The 16,902-nt window shown below is 34.5% G+C and overlaps 2 protein-coding genes across 2 annotated transcripts; one reads left to right on the top strand and one right to left on the bottom strand.

The window, feature by feature from the left end:
• Nucleotides 1–194: 194 nt before the first annotated feature.
• tk1 (thymidine kinase 1, soluble) lies at nt 195–4,145 on the bottom strand. The gene is made up of 7 exons (XM_007246103.3): nt 3,961–4,145; nt 3,639–3,670; nt 2,303–2,416; nt 2,108–2,201; nt 1,760–1,849; nt 1,163–1,282; nt 195–746 (listed from the first exon to the last, which is right to left on the bottom strand). Exons 1-7 carry the CDS (start codon nt 4,024–4,026, stop codon nt 567–569), a joined length of 696 nt encoding a protein of 231 aa, XP_007246165.2. The 5' UTR covers nt 4,027–4,145; the 3' UTR covers nt 195–566.
• A 1,319-nt stretch (nt 4,146–5,464) lies between these two features.
• Nucleotides 5,465–14,891, top strand: afmid (arylformamidase). The gene is made up of 11 exons (XM_022669902.2): nt 5,465–5,568; nt 7,207–7,297; nt 7,692–7,796; nt 9,702–9,750; nt 9,901–9,986; nt 10,128–10,200; nt 10,321–10,418; nt 11,429–11,507; nt 11,751–11,886; nt 12,552–12,656; nt 14,123–14,891. The coding sequence occupies exons 1-11, from the start codon at nt 5,539–5,541 to the stop codon at nt 14,150–14,152; spliced, it is 882 nt and encodes a 293-aa protein (XP_022525623.2). The 5' UTR covers nt 5,465–5,538; the 3' UTR covers nt 14,153–14,891.
• The last annotated feature ends 2,011 nt before the right edge of the window (nt 14,892–16,902 follow it).

The following is a 16,902-nucleotide window of genomic DNA, read 5'->3' as shown; positions in this document are numbered from 1 at the left end:
TTTATTTACAGTGTAAAGAGCAAGAATTGGTTCATAGCTTTAGTAATTCTCTGGGTAATATACCTGGTTAAACCTGGCTACGGGAGCAGTTAAGCTAATACAAATCAAATTCTCTATAAAAGATAAACTTCTTGATTAATTAAGCTGGCTATTTTTTCAATAGCGAAATAACACCAGCAGTCAACCACACATCATAAAATTTATTATTTAATAAAACAAAACAAAAATGGTACATATTTTACAACAGTGCACAATATTCATTGGCAGTGTTAATGTTTGGTAAACACAGTCTAACTGCATATATTATATATACATATACAAACAAAAGTACATACAAGTAAAACAAAACAAAACAACCCAAACCCGACCTCATACCACCACTTTGGATTCATTTACTAAGCTAAAAAAAGATCAACTTAAATAACTAAGAATCAATCTAATACCAAGAGCAGATGCTGAATTTCTGGTGATGTGAAATTTTGTCTGAAGTTTTAGAGAGGACACAATCCTCCAACTGCAGATAATGCTGATCAGTCTATAGTTCTGCTCTCTGATGTTTCGCGCACTCATAAATGAAGCGTGGAAAACAACTTGCGAGATGCACTGTGGTCCAACTGCTTAGCATTCATAATTTGAGGGGGGGTCTCTTCCCTCAGAGGGTCTCTGTTTTCCTTATCGCACATCAGGCCTCCGTAACACGCTCTGCACACTGCATGGTATTTATCTGCCCCTCCGATCACCTCCACCTGAATCAGACAGAGCAACAGAATGAAAAAAGTAAGACTTAGGCAGGGGGATGCAAGGTTAGAAGATCCGACAGCTCATAAAAAAGGGATGTGCAGGGGATTGAGAGGAAAAGTGTAACACTGAGGAAAATGTCACTGCAGGCTAGCACTTGCTTTACTTGCCAAGACACAGAGTGTGAGTATGCATGTGCATTTTTTATTCTATAAATAAATGCATTTAATTATAAATGATACAACTTGTAAATGCAAACAAGTGTACCATATGTTGTATGCAGGAAACTGTGATGCTATTGTTACTGTGCTGTGTACTGCTTTACCTCACAATACCGAAAATATCAATTAAACATTTTTTTCTGATTATATGTTCCAATAATGTTGTTTTGTTGTCACATTTTGATTATTTGTGCATTTCTCACCTCTTTCTCTGCTCCAAGTCTCTTAGTGTAGGAAGCTTCTTTAAAGCATTCCATGCAGACAGCATTCAGCTTTACCACACTTTCTGCCAAAGGAACCAGGTTCAGAATGCTGCCGAAAGGCTGTAGAGAAAATACATTAAGATTTTAAATCATCACCCTGTATTGTGACATACTGAATTACCAGGTTCATGCCAGCACACAGCCTACTACAGCCTATTTTAAGTGTCTAAAATCAATGTAATTTATAGGGTTTTTAGTTTCTTGTGTAATTCGTTGATTTAGTTTCTTTCAATGCAACTATGATAAATAAGGGACATATGGCTAAATGATGACTTTCAAGATTACCTTAAAAGGTGTAGCCTATACACAAGTTCACACTTGTGTTTTTATTTATACTAGTGCTCATTTTTTTATGTGCTTTCCCCATGCACCCCTTGTATACCATCAACAGTGTGAAAACTGCTTGTCCCACAAAAACCACAATACACTATACAAGGTCTGAATGAGCTTAGAATAAACATGTGTAAACCTGAACAAAAATACAAACTGCAAACAAGTGATTTGGGACAGATTCATATATTGATTGTAAATCCTCACCTTTCTCTGGAATGTACCGTCAAGTGCTGCAACGATAATAGTTTTTCCCCTGTTGGCCATTTCCTCACAAAATTCAACTGTGTCTGGGAACTGCAATGAAATAGAGAGGAACTGTAATGCATGCAATGACATATTGCAGTTATAAACTGTCAAATGGCAAAAGAATACTTTAAATTGCCTTAATTACTGATGTGCTAAAGACATTCAGGGGCTATAAAATCACAATCTAACTGCAGTGGAATTTTAAAGCCCAATTTGCAATCAATCAATGCTACCCAGTTTAACAATTAGTCTTGCTCTTAGTTTATTTACATGCATGTTAAACCACAGATGTGAATCCATACTTACAAACTGTCCTTCATCGATACCAATGACAGCAGCCTCCAGGGCCAGAGACCGCATATCTCTGAGGCAGCTGGCTGGTACAGCTTCCATTGTGTTCCTATAAGACAAACAGCCATGAAGCACCACCTAAGATTTATACAGAACAACAAGTGTGTATGTTTGGTTGTATGAGTGTACATAATATTGAGACAGCCTTACTTGTCATGTGTGGCCATTCCTGTCAGGGAGTATCGAGTGTCTCTAGCATATTTAATCACCAAGCAGCAGTACTGAGCGATCTGGAAGCGCCGCACTCTCCGCATCAATTCAGTGCTGTTTTACAAAAATGGCAAAAATGTTAATTATAGTGGTTTACTCAAATACACCAACAGAAAAAAAAATTAAATGTGCCTGTACATACATGCGTGCAACTTTTAAATCATCACCAGTTCACCGCTTAGTCTCCAAGAGTTTGCATACAGGTTTGCACACATTTTGCATCTACTTAAACTGTGTTTTTGTGCGTGTGTGTGTAGAAAAGGCCATGGCAGCAGATGAGGCAGCAGTTTTAGGCCAACATATCATGGCCTACAGTTTCATTTTTTTTATTTTCTATTAGTCTATTTTATTTAAATGAAATAAAATCCATTTAGTTCTACTTATCTGTTATTAACAATGTACTGTCTTTACATAGCAAAATACATCAACAAAAACTTGAATTATAAAAATATTATTTACTACACATAATTCATACATCTTAATATAAATATCAGGATATTTGACAATACAGCTTTTGTCTTTTGGTTTTAGATATTTGTTTTTTCACACCTTTAGAGCTGGAGAAGAAAGAAACATTGGGACGTGGTCAAAGTTTTAATACATTTGAAAGCATCTCAATATTGCTATATAATTAATATAAATAAAGGTTTGTTTGAATTCAAATGTAAAGTAATAAAGAGGTAATAAGGATTATTAAAGGAAATTTTAGAGCATTTCATCACTTCATCATCAGCTGTTCACACACTGTAGCTAGTTAGCTATTTCACAAAGAGCAGCTGGCATGTTCAAATTATGAAGTAAGAATATAGGGTTAGCTACTGTGAACGTGTTTAGGCACCTCAGTTTCTATAATATTTTTTTTAAATACAGTAAATTCTTTCTAAAAAAAAACAACACTTCAGTAGTTAAAAAGCTATGTTATGGCTGTATTTTGATCTGCTTTGTCTTAGGTGGCATTTGGTGACACCATCTGGATTTTATTTTAATTCAGAACAAAATGAAACAAAAGACGCTTTAGAGGCATGACAGTAAGTACTAAATCTGTTAGTATTAATTATTGAGGGTGTTTTAGTAGTTATAAGTTAACTAGCTTAGATTAGTTACTGTATTTAAAAGCACTGCGGGGTTACCCGCGTATTTTCGGGAGGGAAGCTGCTCAGTTCTGTTTGTCTATTTTGTCCAGCTGTTCAGCAAAACAAAAAACAAAAAACACCACTTCTACAGATAAACAGGGGATACAGGCCAGAACTATTATTATTAATAAAACAATTCTCACCTTTTTCCTGAGAACATTGGTCCAAAAATGACCTGTAACAACAAAGGAAGTAGATTTAGTTTACTTAGCTGGGTAGCTAAGGCTAAGTTAGCTTCTACAAAATAAAAGTTACATAAATACAAAAACTTGACATAAACACAACCTCAATTAATACAAAATGAGCTGTTAAAAATACTGTTAGCAAAATAGGCATGTTTTAGCTAAACCAGGTTACCAATAGCTAAGCTAGAGTCCATATAAAAATGATAATAATGCTGGGCGGGCTCTTAAATCTTCTAAAGAACTTCCAGCAGGAATAAACACTAAATCTGAAAGATTTTACCTGAATTTGACCTCTTGTCCTTCTGGGAGAGTTGGGCAAAATTGGGCACACGTTTAAGCAGTCCATCTCGCTGTGAAAAGTTAAAAAAGCAGTAAAACTGTAATAAATAATAAGAAGGGAAGACTAGTGTCCTGATCTGTCCGCTCTCTGCAGAATCTGCGGGCTCCGTTCGAAAACTCGCGGCAAAGCTACCCGACCTACCGGAACATACGTCACTACACGTCGTGCCAATGATGTTAGTCCATCAAAACATTAAATAAACGTTTACAAAAATATTATACATATATACTATTAAATGCATATTATCATATATGCTGGCATTTAAGAGATAAATAAAAAATGTTTTTTATTTTTTTTAAGTGTGGCCCTAAAACGCTTTCAGTCACTCTAGATCACTTAAATATATGGAGTGAATTTTGTGCCAAAAGTTTTATGCAAAAAAAATTAAGGGCACCACCTTCTTCTTTTAAAATAATTTTATTTAAATTTTTCTCCCATTTTACTCCCAATTTAGCTAGGCCAATTGTCCCAACCATTCAGCTACTAGTCAGCTGTATATCCCTCGTACATGCCATTCCTCCGACACATGTAAAGTCAGCCATCACCTTTTTTTCAAACTGCTGCTGATGCAGCATTGCCAAGTAGCATCATACTGCGCTTGGAAGAAAAGCTCAGCGACTCGGTTTTAATACATCAGCTCACAGATGCCTTTTGCTGATCAACATCACCCTAGAAGTGATGAGGGGAAAGAGCGCCATCCACCCACCAAGAGAGAGCAAGGCCAATTGTTCTCCCTCAGGGCTCCGGCAGCTGATGGCAAGCTACATGACCAGGATTTGAACCAGTGATCTCCCGAAGGGAACGCCTTCTTCTAAGCCCCACCTACCCATAAAAACTGTGCAAAAACTCAAAAGCAATAATAAATAAATAAATAAAATAAAGCAGAAGCTAAAGAGATATTCCAGAAGCAAGTCTTTAGCAGCAAAATCAACAAATATCCACAGGAAAAATAAATAAATTAGACTGGCAAAAATGGAAACAATATTTTTAGGCACCCTCTAGCTGCTAAGTATCTAATATGTAGTTATGACAACCTCCACAAGAGCTTGTACCTTGTATATTGTTCTGTTTGTCTGTATATTAGGCTAAAAAGAAAAAAAATATATATATATAATAAAATATTTAAAAATATATATTTTTTAGATTTTAATATTTTAACATTATTTAAATTCTACATCAAATGCTTTAATTTCCAAAATAAAAAAGTTGTTTTTTTACGGTCATTAACTAAAACATATACATTATACATTATATACATTATATATAAAGCATATACATCCCACTGAAATTAATACCCGAAACATCACATTATTTTTGAGATTGTATTGACTTGATGGCTGAGTTTTTTAAGCCTGAGATTGTGTAGTGTTTAATGTGGTTTATGATTGATGGGGGTTTTGATTTTGGTACAGAAAGTGAGGAAGCTGCTGTATTATTTGCTGTGTGAGCTGTTTACTCAGTCTGCTTCAGAGTTTCAAAGGTCTGGTTTAGCGTTTCCTGTAGCTAAGCTCTGCTATCATGTCTGACTGGAGAAGCATGGAGAAATATGTAAGTAATAAACTCTTTTTAATGTTGTGTGAAATTCGCAGTAAAGCGACAGGGAAGTGGTGCAGGCTCGACTTCACAAAGTGAAAGACCTGCCAGACTTTATTACTGCTGCTTCCTGTTTCTACTGCAGAACCTGTTCAACACGATTCACTGGATTCAGCACACCACCCACAGACAGAGACGTTTCTGAATTCAAATCCTGATACTTCACAAACGTTTTTACCCACAAAGTAATATTAGTAAATGTACTAACTCTTGTGTATTAACATTATGTTATGCATACATGCAGAATTTAGCAATCAGTCTAGATTTTAGGACAAGCCGTGTCCTTTTATGCTATAAAACTAAGAATGGCTGTAACGACGTGGCCTATTTGAGAAGCCCAACTGGATCCAGTGGCAACACATATACAGTCTATGGTACAAACCCACTCAAACAAAGCCCATTCCCACCTGAAACCCACTTGACCTACATTCCACCTATGTAAGCCCCTATATGTGTATCTAGGCTGGGTAACATTTCCCATTTAATCAGATTTAATCAGTACACTCTGTACAACATTTTCATTTACAATGCAGTTTTATTTGCTACATCTGCTTTGATACATTATTTCATTTATAACCAGTTCCTTTTGTTGGATTCTTTCAAAGATACCATTTGAAACCAATTTCTGATCCACATTAGTCCTGATACATTATAAACCTTTTATCTTTTAAAATATTCGACAAATGAAGAATAAGAAATGCGATAAATCCATTGATATTTTGAAGTTTTTTATGTTATTTGTATCCCATTTTTCATTTTCTGTTTTTTGTTGAAGTTTGTTGTTTGTTTGGGTTTTTGTATTGATATATGTGCGATGTTGGTTGTATATGCTGTGAAATTGACCTAATATTGTAAAAGCACAATTTAGAGCAAAATAGATTACAGTAAGGCTGTGTCCCAAATAACACACCTATACATACAGCTATACATTTTTTTGTGTATATTTTGTATGTCTATATTTTGCATGCTGTTGGATGCAAAATATAATATAATATGCAAAACAATTAAACCAAGCTGAACTGCTTGAAGTTTTGCACCAGGAGTGGCATAAAGATATCCAAAACAGTGTGTAAGACTGGTGCTGGAGAACATGCCAAGATGCATCAAATATTGATTTCTGAACTTTTAAATATGTTTAATACTCTTTTATAAATATCAACTTGTTTTGCATTATTTGCGGTCTGAAAGCTCTGCATTGGTTATTTGGTTATTTTAGCCATTTCTTATTATCTGCAAATAAATGCTTTAAATTACAATATTTTTTATTTGGAATTTAGGAGAAATGTTGTATCTAGTTTATAGAATAAACAACAATGTTCGTTTTACTCTATAAACGTTTAACCTATACATAGCAAAATCAGAGAAACTGATTCAGAAACTAAAGTGGTCTCTTAATTTTGACAGAGCTGTATATAAAAAAGGTATGTATAGCTGTGTGATTTGGGACACAGCCTCAGTGTAGTTTTTTTTGTTGCTGTAAGCTTAGCTTGTTATTGGGAAGGCTGCTAGCAGAGGGCGCTCTCCAGACTGCTGTCTGCTCAGGGTTTTCTCATGGCTGACAGAGTGACCACAGATCACGGTGGTGTTTGATAGGAGCTGGAGAAGCAGTACTCCCCCAGCCAGTGGTCGCACAGAATGGCCGCCGACGACGTGATTAAAGCCCATGTGGCTGCACTGAAATCAGGTTAGTGGGCTGTTTTAACACCTAGCTGCTGCTGCTGCTCCTGTAGGTCACTGACTGCATCTTATTCTCCTGCTACCCTGTTATGGAAAGCTTTACACCTAATGAGACACACTGAGGATTCCTCCTACTTATGGTTTCAGTACATTGATTTTATCTCTGATTGAGCAATCTTTAAGCAGATCTGTGCTCCAGTAATCCCAGCTGTAGTCTTCTCTGAATCCTTGGAGGCAGGTTTTATGGATTGGGGGATTTAGGTTGAAGTGATTATACTCTAGAAAACCTGACCCAGCAGTTCTCACTGTGAGTGAATGGTGGGACTGAGTGTGTTTGTATGTCTGAGCATGTTGATATTGGTGTGTGTGGGTGTGTGTTTATGATTGTGTGTTGTGTTTAGGTACAGAAAAGGCTCGTGCTGTTTCACAGACTCTTCTGGATGTCCCTTACGGGGATGGAGAAGGGGAGAAGCTGGACGTTTATGTGCCCAACATCTCTTCCCCAGGTGAAGAAGCACCTGCACAGATAAAAACAAATATACTGTAGCACAACTCTAGACACATGTGTCATATACATTCTGTTGCTGTCATGCAAAGAAATTATTAAAGTAATAAGTATTTTAACATAGAAATAACATAATAATAATGTAATTAATAATAATAACAATAATAAAATAAACGTTTAAGCAATTAAGTAATTTGGGATTTTTTTATTGGTTCATTTATTCATAAAAGTAGAAAACTACTAACAAAAAACAGAAAATAAAGATGTAAAGTAGCAATATACTGATGTCTCTTTTATATTCTCCACTTATTTTTTAAAGGTTCTGTATAATTATACAGTTAATATGTACACAAAGAATAAAATGTTTAATTCTGGAGAAACATAATATCTTACACAACACGGCGTGATAAAAATAGTAATTATCGTGATAATAGCAAGATTATATCTTAAAAAAACATTTTGTCTTTACTATTGTCACAAACAAGAAGGAAAAAAGACATAAGCACAGATATATTTGAATATATAGGAGAGAATGCGGAGAGCGGATGAAAATGCAAATGTTGTTTTTTTTTATACAAAAATAAACAAAAAAAAACTAAATAAACAAATAAACACAGAACATAGGAACTAAAAAAAACCAAACAGAACACATAACCTAACAGACGTACAGATGTATGTTTAGCTGTACAAGAACCGACAACTGAGACTGAAAACAAAGGGCTATATACATACAGAGGGAGCCAGGAAACAGGAAACACCTGAACAAAGGTAACGAGGGGGCGGAGCTACAAATGAAACAGGTGAAAACACTAAAGGCAGAGACACAGGAGGAACACAGGACCAGGTGGGGCATGACACAGGCACGGAAAAGGAAAGATAAACAACCACAGAGAGCAGTAAAAACACAGAGACAGAACAGGACAAACACGGAACAGGGCCAGGACATGACAAAAACACTATTATAAGACAAGAAAACAAGACTATGAGAAACCGACAAAAGCACATATAGCACACAAAAGACTTGACAAGGAACACTGAAACGAATAGGCTTATATACAGAATGAGTGTGAGGAACACCTGGGACTGGTAACAAGGGGGCGGGGTAAAAATAAGACATGTGGGAACTCTAATGACAGAATGGGGCTAGGGTGGAGACAGGACAATAACACAAGGCCAATTGCTAGTGGAGCACATGGGGAGGAAAACAAAACAGGCAGAGAAGAAGGACAACAAAAAGAAGGACTAAAAACAAAATCCCCAAAAAATCTCAAAACAGACATGGACATTTTGTATGTTTTTTTTATGCTTGCAGGTAATATACATGCATTAAATATTCTGCAATTTAGTAATTTGGTTTACTACATTATTTAATTTGTTACATTAGTATTATTATTGGTGAGTTGAATGGTAAATATAATTGTTGTATATGCACTGTAAACATTTTGACATCTGGATCAGTTACTGCCTAACATACAACCCAGTGCTAAAAAATAAATAAATATATATATATATATATATATATATATATATATATATATATATATATATATATATATATATATATATATATAATATATATAATATAATATAATATAATATAATATATATATAATATAATATATATAAATATAATGTTATTTAATGTTTATCTATTACTGGTCATATTAATTTGGCTTGGTATATCTTTAGATTAATACCGGTATACATATTACAGCATTTAGTTTAGTTTACATATTTGGCATTTAGTTATTGATATTTAGAGATATTGCACACCTGTGTTAAGCCTAATAAAAATCTGTGTAATACAAGACTTGGCTTATTCCCTGTCTGGGAAACTGGTTTATAGTGTAGAATGGTCATAAAGGTACTTTACTTTCCACAACTATCTACATCTTCTGTGTTTTAGATGTACCTCTCATTATCTACCTCCATGGGGGTTACTGGCAGTTCCTCAGGTAAGTGTCCAGAGTTTTTATACTTTATTAATAAATATGTTACACACTGTTTATAGTCATTTATATAATGGAACAAAGTTAGTTCTATTCTCACAAATTGAAAAAACGCTTATGGCTAAAAAAATGAGAAGACATGCCTCAATCTTACAGCAAAGAAGAATCTGGCTTCATGGCCGTCCCGCTGGTCCAGAAAGGGGTAGTGGTGGTCGCCGTTGGCTACAGCATTGCCCCTAAAGGTACAACAGGCTTTTGGGAACCATACAGCAATATTGGGTTTATGCATTTGAAAGAAACACAAAACATTGTACACATTTTTGGTACACATTGTTTTTTTTTACCACACTAATTGTAGTTTTCAATCCTTTCTCTGGTCACAGGTAATATGGACCTGATGGTAGCACAGGTGCGCAGGAGCGTGGTGTCCGTCATTCAGCAGTATTCTCATATAAAGTTTGTGCACCTTTTTGGGTCTCTAGCCATGTCTTATTAAATGTTTATTAAGTATGCAACTATGAAATATGCAGATATACCATCTGCATTCATTCTGCTAATATATTTCTCCCTTAACAGTGGGCTGTACCTGTGTGGTCATTCAGCAGGTGCACACCTGGCTGCCATGGTTCTGTCTACTGATTGGGCAGATTTTGGTGTGACACCCCCGATCAAAGGTGTGTGTATGTGCATGTTTGTGTATTTAAAAATTGCTGTGGTTTCCATACTTAGGAGTGATAAGAGGAGAATCAAAATAATCAAAACTAACATTCAGAATCTCTAACCGATATAATCTAAACCCATGCCGATATATAAAAAACAATATCACAAGGACAAATGCTCACATTAGTTTCACTAGTTTAGTGATGACAGATATTGTTATTATTTTATTATTATATTACATTGATGTTATATTAATGTCAGTGTGCTTTTTTGAGTGATCTGCGACTTTAACTTTCAACCAGAATTCAGCAAATGTACAATGCTGGTTTTTGACTTCAATTAAATTTTAATTTTCACCTAAAATTCAACACCCATCTGTCTCAAGAGCTCAGTCTCTGTAGACATCAAATTGATATCTGATGCTTGTTTGGAGGATATATATTGTAACATTTTGGAGTTTGGAGTTTCAATCAGAAAGCAATGATTAAAATGTTTGCTTTATAATAGCAGGGTTTCTTCATACACGTTTTTACGAATGCTAAGAAAATCCTAATTGGAAAAATCATCTCACATATTTGCAACCACCCTCTGCAAAAACAAAAACTAAAACAAAGTTGCAATGTTATGTTTCAATGTTATGTAAAATTATTGTGTTTTATATGTTGGTCTTTTAAAAGTAATAAAGTAGCGAAACATTAACTGTTAGAGGTAAGGAACGCCATTGCACTAAATATTGATATATTAATTAGTAATAGAGTTAGTTATTACATATTCACACTGCTTGTTAAGATTTTATTTTTGGTTTAATTTTCCTTGTGCAATTCCACAATAGCTTACATCAAAAGTTTATTTATTATTTATTTATTTATACCTGTAACATGTGATGTCCTTTTTTTCTGCCAGAAAACATTTGTCAAACCTTTAAAGGAACAATAGGCAATCTAAGCACTCTGTTATCTTTAACCTGCATTGTCAATTCTACCTGTATTAATACTTCTGTTTCTTTTTTCTCTGTTTGTCCCAGGAGCGTTCCTTGTTAGTGGAATTTATGACCTGCTGCCCATTTTGTCCACCTATGTAAACGAGCCACTGAAGATGACAGAGTATGAAAATCCGTTATTTCTATACTACAGTACCACACCCACACTGCACACCTGTGTCAGCAATAGGTGCAGCATAAAGTAGCTGAATGCATTCACTAGAAAGGGCGTCATTACAAACATTTAGTTTTACGTAGAATACTTTGCATTGACGTATTAATGCATGTTACCTATAATACACCTGACTGTAATTTGCATCATTCACTTTGTCTCACCTGAATTTCTCACCTGTGTGTCTCACTGCAGAGAGGTTGCTCTTAGGAACAGCCCCAGTCGGCTGGTTCCACAGCTCACAGCTTCATCATCTGCCTGTGAGATTGTCGTTGCTGTGGGACAGAATGATTCCCCTGAGTTTCGGAAGCAGTCTGAGGACTACTTTAAAGTAAGGCAACCTTGTGTATCTGAAAATGCACTCTTAAAAGTAAAGGAGCTTATAGTGGTTCTTTCGCATTCTTACATTTCTATTACAAACATGGTTCCTTATGGAACTAAAAATGTCTTTTTTTCTGTCAATGGCATCTTTCAAAGAACCATTTGAATCTGCTTTATTTTTAAGAAGATTTGGTTCTATATTTTGCATATGTAAATTTATAAAACACACCTGTCTATATATGAATATATGACACTAGTTTGTGTCTGTCTTAAGATCATCTACTGATAGCCTCCTTCTGTTACAGTGTTGAATTGTTTTTTTTAACTTAATTCTTCAATTGTTAGCATCAATATTTTATTCATGTTTATTACGTTGTATTTTATTTATCTTTCCATTAAATGAATTTCATATTGATTTTATTATTTATTAGTAACGTTATTTTGCACTTTACATTTTATTATTTAATTAGCTCCAAGCACTAACCTTTTATGATTGAACCTTTATTTTTTGTTGTTGCTCTGTTGTTAAAAGTTATTAGTTCTTAAAAGTATGCTATTAATAACATACTTGCTTGCTTCTTTTGATAGTTTTGCTCAGTTATTTGTATATGTTTAGCACTTGAGTTGCATTTTAAATGTATGATTTAATTAAGCTTATTATTATTAATATTACAGTCTTTGGAAACTGCTGGGCTTAAGGTTGCTTTTGAAGACGTACCCAACACAGATCATTTCAATATCATTGAGCAGCTTGTTGATGATAACTACCACCTCACACAGGTAAACCTTAATATGGATGAATGTCTGTAAGAAATGATGATTAATACGTTATTGGTTGGTTATTTGTGTATTACTCTAAAGGAATGAATTAAGCTTGCATTTTCTGCTGAAGATCCCCTGCTGAAGCCTGTGTAGTGTTTACTCTAACTATAGAGAGACTTAGAGAGACTGTGTGCAGTCAGTAAAACACTCTGGATTAGTAAAAAAGTGACAAAACATTTTATAAAGAGTCTGTGTCTATACGTAAGTGATTGCCGAGGAGGAACAGAAACATGCGTGTGTAAAAAAGAAAGGATACAAAAATTAGATACAAAGGTTCATTAGGACGTGTGGGGCTGTTCTGTTCTGGCACAGGACAGAACAGGAGGGCATAGGTGTCGGCAGAACTGTTATTTCAACATTCGTACACAAGTGTTGAAGAAAAAAGCAAGAGAACACAAAGAACAACAGACCACTGAAGATGTGTCGTCATTTTCTAGTTGCCGCTATGTTTTTATATGGTATATTTGATTTTAAGTCTGATTCTCCAAGGCAGTAATGATTATGATTTTAATAAAAAAAATGTCTATATTGCATTCTGCGGTAAATACGTTTGTTTTCCAGTTTTCCAATCAGGAATAAAGCCTAGTCTTGGACTACACAGCATTCTGAATGCAGTTGGTTTATTAAAAAGGAAAATATAGTCTGTGACTAGGCTTAATCTCAAGACTTAGGCCCAATCCAGAGTTACAAGGGAAGGGGTGAAATCCTCCCCCTAAAAACTGGGACAACCTTTCAGTAACCCTATACAGACATAGCTATACCAGTAGAGTGCTAAAGTTCAGCACTCTCGCTGCTGATTAACTAGTTAACTTTAGAGCATCGTATGTCTTCAGTGGTGCCGCAATTTAATGTCATTATGTTTATTGCCAATTCCTCTGTGATCGGGAGCTGTAATTTGCTTTAACTGGTCTATAAGTGTGACTATGGTGGTTTAGTGAATAGCATGATAAACAACTGCTTCTCACAAATTGAACTTACATGTAGCAACATGAGTATTACAACTCATATGATCACAGAAGAAAAATGTACACAAAACAAAATGTTCAAGGTTCTGCAACTATTTATTTACCACAGTACAGAATACTAGGTGATTTTTTGAAAACCCTATTGATTTATGCTATTCAAAATTGAGGTTAGACCCAGAGTGAGCCAAGATATGGACATAAGTAGGACTAAGGAATGATTTTACTGACCAAGTTTTACCATTACATGAATGATAATGATTTTTTTATTTTTATTATAATATTGAAAAGTAGCTTTTAATAGTGTTTGGTCAAAAAAATAATCTACATGTTCTGTACGGTTATATTTAGTAATAATAATGTAATTGTGGTTAATCAATATGTTAAAAAATAGCTAAATATAAAAATGTATCATAAATGTATTGTTTTGCTTCTTATGACTTGCCTCTTTCTCTTTCACAGCTCCTGTTAAAGATGATGGGAAAAAGCTAAGGAAGACAGCACTGTTCATCAGGTCACTAAATGATCCTATAATGCACCTCTTTATCACAGCTGGAATATTGTCTGATTTATTAAGGGCCCGTCACCACAGACAATCTCAGTCCCACGACATGGGATGGAGTCTTGTTTACATTGTAAGGGGTTAAATCTGTGACAGGGCACTGACACATCGCCCCTTTTGGCCCTAGGCTTCAGTGTTTGGTGTGAGCTAGTTTTGTGCTCAGTCTACCGTTCGTTACGTCTGTGATTAATGTCACTATGAATCAATGCACTTGAACACTTGTCTTTGTTTCTCTTCTGTAATGAGCCTTGTCTCGGTCTCATTTAGTCTTTTTGTGATTTGTGTGATGAATTATACCATCTAATGCAGGGGACAAATCACTTAGAGGTCAGTCATGAATGTAGCAGACACTTTTATCTTCGTTATTGTTGTGAATAATTAATTATGTTGTGCTTAATTGTTGGTTGTAATTTGCAGCACACAGGGAAAATAACCATGTTGAGATTTGAATTGTTCAGATATCATCCTCAATAATGTTGAAATATGTGGATAGTTATTGCACATTTTATTTTTACTACTTCAGATTTCTCTCAGATCTCATCAAAGTGGCACAGGGATAGTCTGGCTGCTCGGATGTACTTCTGAACAGTTGTTAATGCAATCTATGGTTCTAACGTTTACAGATGCAAGTATTAATAGTGTAATAATAAAATGATAAGATATAAGAAACATTAGTCGTCCGTTATTGTTCACTGCATGACGTTTACATCACACCAGGGTGCAACACAAGCCTTTTATTAACACTCCTCGTTGTTGGGCATATCAATGGGCACATTGTGCACTTAAACAACAAAGCCTCTGTGTTCCCATTTCGGACATAACCTACAGTGGTACAACTATTTCATGCTGTTTGCTTATAGACACTCCAACTGGCTCCAACTGTAAACTAACAGTAGTAAACTTGCAGATGTATTTGTATAACACATTTCAAACATAAAACTGCTGCTTTAAACCTTTTACAAAATAAATGCCATCACTTTATTTGAATGATCAGTTATAGATGCTCATTTCTATTAAATGCAACAAAACTCTAATGAGAAAAGTAAATGAATTTCTATTGAATTTAACCCTACACTCAACTCTTACCCTAACTATAGTCTTAACATTTTAAGGCAAGGTTTAGGGATTAATTAAAGTTTTGATTTACAGTTTGGATTAGGGTTGATTCATGGTTTTGGTTGGGCTTAGCTTTAGGGTTAGGTTTAGAGTTAGGTTCTATTGTGAATCATTTAACAATCAACTATAGGTTAAGTTAAATGTTATTTGAGTGTCATTTGAGCATCTATGAGTAAATGAATAAATAAATATAAAATATTTATATAATAATGCAAATAATCAAGTAATAAATTAGTTATACCTGTAATAAATAATTATAATACTAGTAGTAGTATATAGAGTGGTATTTGTTTAATATAAGAATGACATAAATGTCCCTCAAGATTTATTTCTCTCTCCAGCTATACGAAGTACATAGCAATTTGTTTTATAAATATAATAAAATTGTCCATATTCTGCTGGGATATATAATGAATAAGAACATAGAAGGAAGAACAGCATGTGAAATATGTAAAAATAAAAGTAGTGAAGGTGGAACAGTAAGACCTGGAGGCGTGGTGTCTTATTAGACGTGTGAGTCACGTGACCCGGTGCGTTGGCACTTTTTCCTGAAAGTTCGAAAGGCCGGTTTTTATTTCGCACCCGTATTGAGGCAAGCCCCGCCCACGGTGCCTGGATTGGGTATTAAGCGCGTGCTCACAGCCAGCACAGAAAATAATAAAGAACATTTTACTGTTAACTATATTTTTAATAATTGTAGTATTAGTATTAGTACCATTAATATTATTAGTTAGTTTAACAGCTTGAGCACAGTAAAGATGAAACAAATCCAGATTATTTAATTATTAGTTATTTTACATTATATTATTATTTTTATTCATACTTTAATGGTTTTATTTACTTTTGCTGTTTTTAAGCGTGATATAATGTTGTATTAGTTTAACCACAAGCATTGGAGCAGTGTGTGTTTAGTTTCTAAAGGTTGTGTGCATGTGTTTTAGTTTCTATAGGTTTATAAATAAAGTGTATATTAATTAGTCCACTGTTTAATATACACTGCAATTCTTTTTATATTTTTATATATAACAGAAATGCTATTAAATGCTATTAATCTACAAACAACTGTCAACCTTTTTATGAACTGTTGTAGTTTGTTAAGTGTAGGTATTAAATATATTAGTTTTCAGAGTGGCACATTTCTCCAGATTATGTATAGTTATCTTACCTTAATATCCTTCTTTGTATTTGATCAAATCCAAAGCCTCTTTTGAAAAGTGTCAAAATTATTTACACTCATTACTCAGGTAGAAGTATGGATACTAGGTTTTAAAAATACTTCTGTAGAAGTTGATGTATTACCACACGCCTTTTACTCCAGTAAAAATACTGGTTTCAAAACTACTTAAAGTATAAAAGTAAAAGTAATGTAAGGAAAAAAACACAGTAAAGTATAGATAACCAAAATTTCTACAGCTCTAGAAAAAAATAAGAAACCACTTAAAAATTATTTTAAGTTTTTATGATTTTACCAAATTGAAAACCTCTGTAATATAATCAAGAGGAAGATGGAGATGGTCACAAGCCATCAACCCAGTTGAACTGCTTGAAAGTTTGCACCAGGAGT

The sequence above is a fragment of the Astyanax mexicanus genome, chromosome 16 (assembly GCF_023375975.1).
Source record: "Astyanax mexicanus isolate ESR-SI-001 chromosome 16, AstMex3_surface, whole genome shotgun sequence".
Lineage (NCBI taxonomy): Eukaryota > Metazoa > Chordata > Actinopteri > Characiformes > Acestrorhamphidae > Astyanax > Astyanax mexicanus.
The sequence above is the reverse complement of the archived record's forward strand: the minus strand, read 5'-3'. Positions and strand labels throughout refer to the sequence as shown.

Excerpts from the sequence above, each read along its gene's own strand:
- tk1 (XM_007246103.3), bottom strand. The coding sequence starts at position 4,026 with ATGGACTGCTTAAACGTGTGCCCAATTTTGCCCAACTCTCCCAGAAGG. Across the intron at positions 2,417-3,638 it reads CCAATGTTCTCAGGAAAAAG|CACTGAATTGATGCGGAGAG; the intron begins GTGAGAATTGTT and ends TTTGTAAAACAG. Across the intron at positions 1,283-1,759 it reads ACGGTACATTCCAGAGAAAG|CCTTTCGGCAGCATTCTGAA; the intron begins GTGAGGATTTAC and ends TTTTCTCTACAG.
- afmid (XM_022669902.2), top strand. The coding sequence starts at position 5,539 with ATGTCTGACTGGAGAAGCATGGAGAAATAT. Across the intron at positions 9,751-9,900 it reads GGTTACTGGCAGTTCCTCAG|CAAAGAAGAATCTGGCTTCA; the intron begins GTAAGTGTCCAG and ends TCAATCTTACAG. Across the intron at positions 10,201-10,320 it reads CAGCAGTATTCTCATATAAA|TGGGCTGTACCTGTGTGGTC; the intron begins GTTTGTGCACCT and ends CTCCCTTAACAG.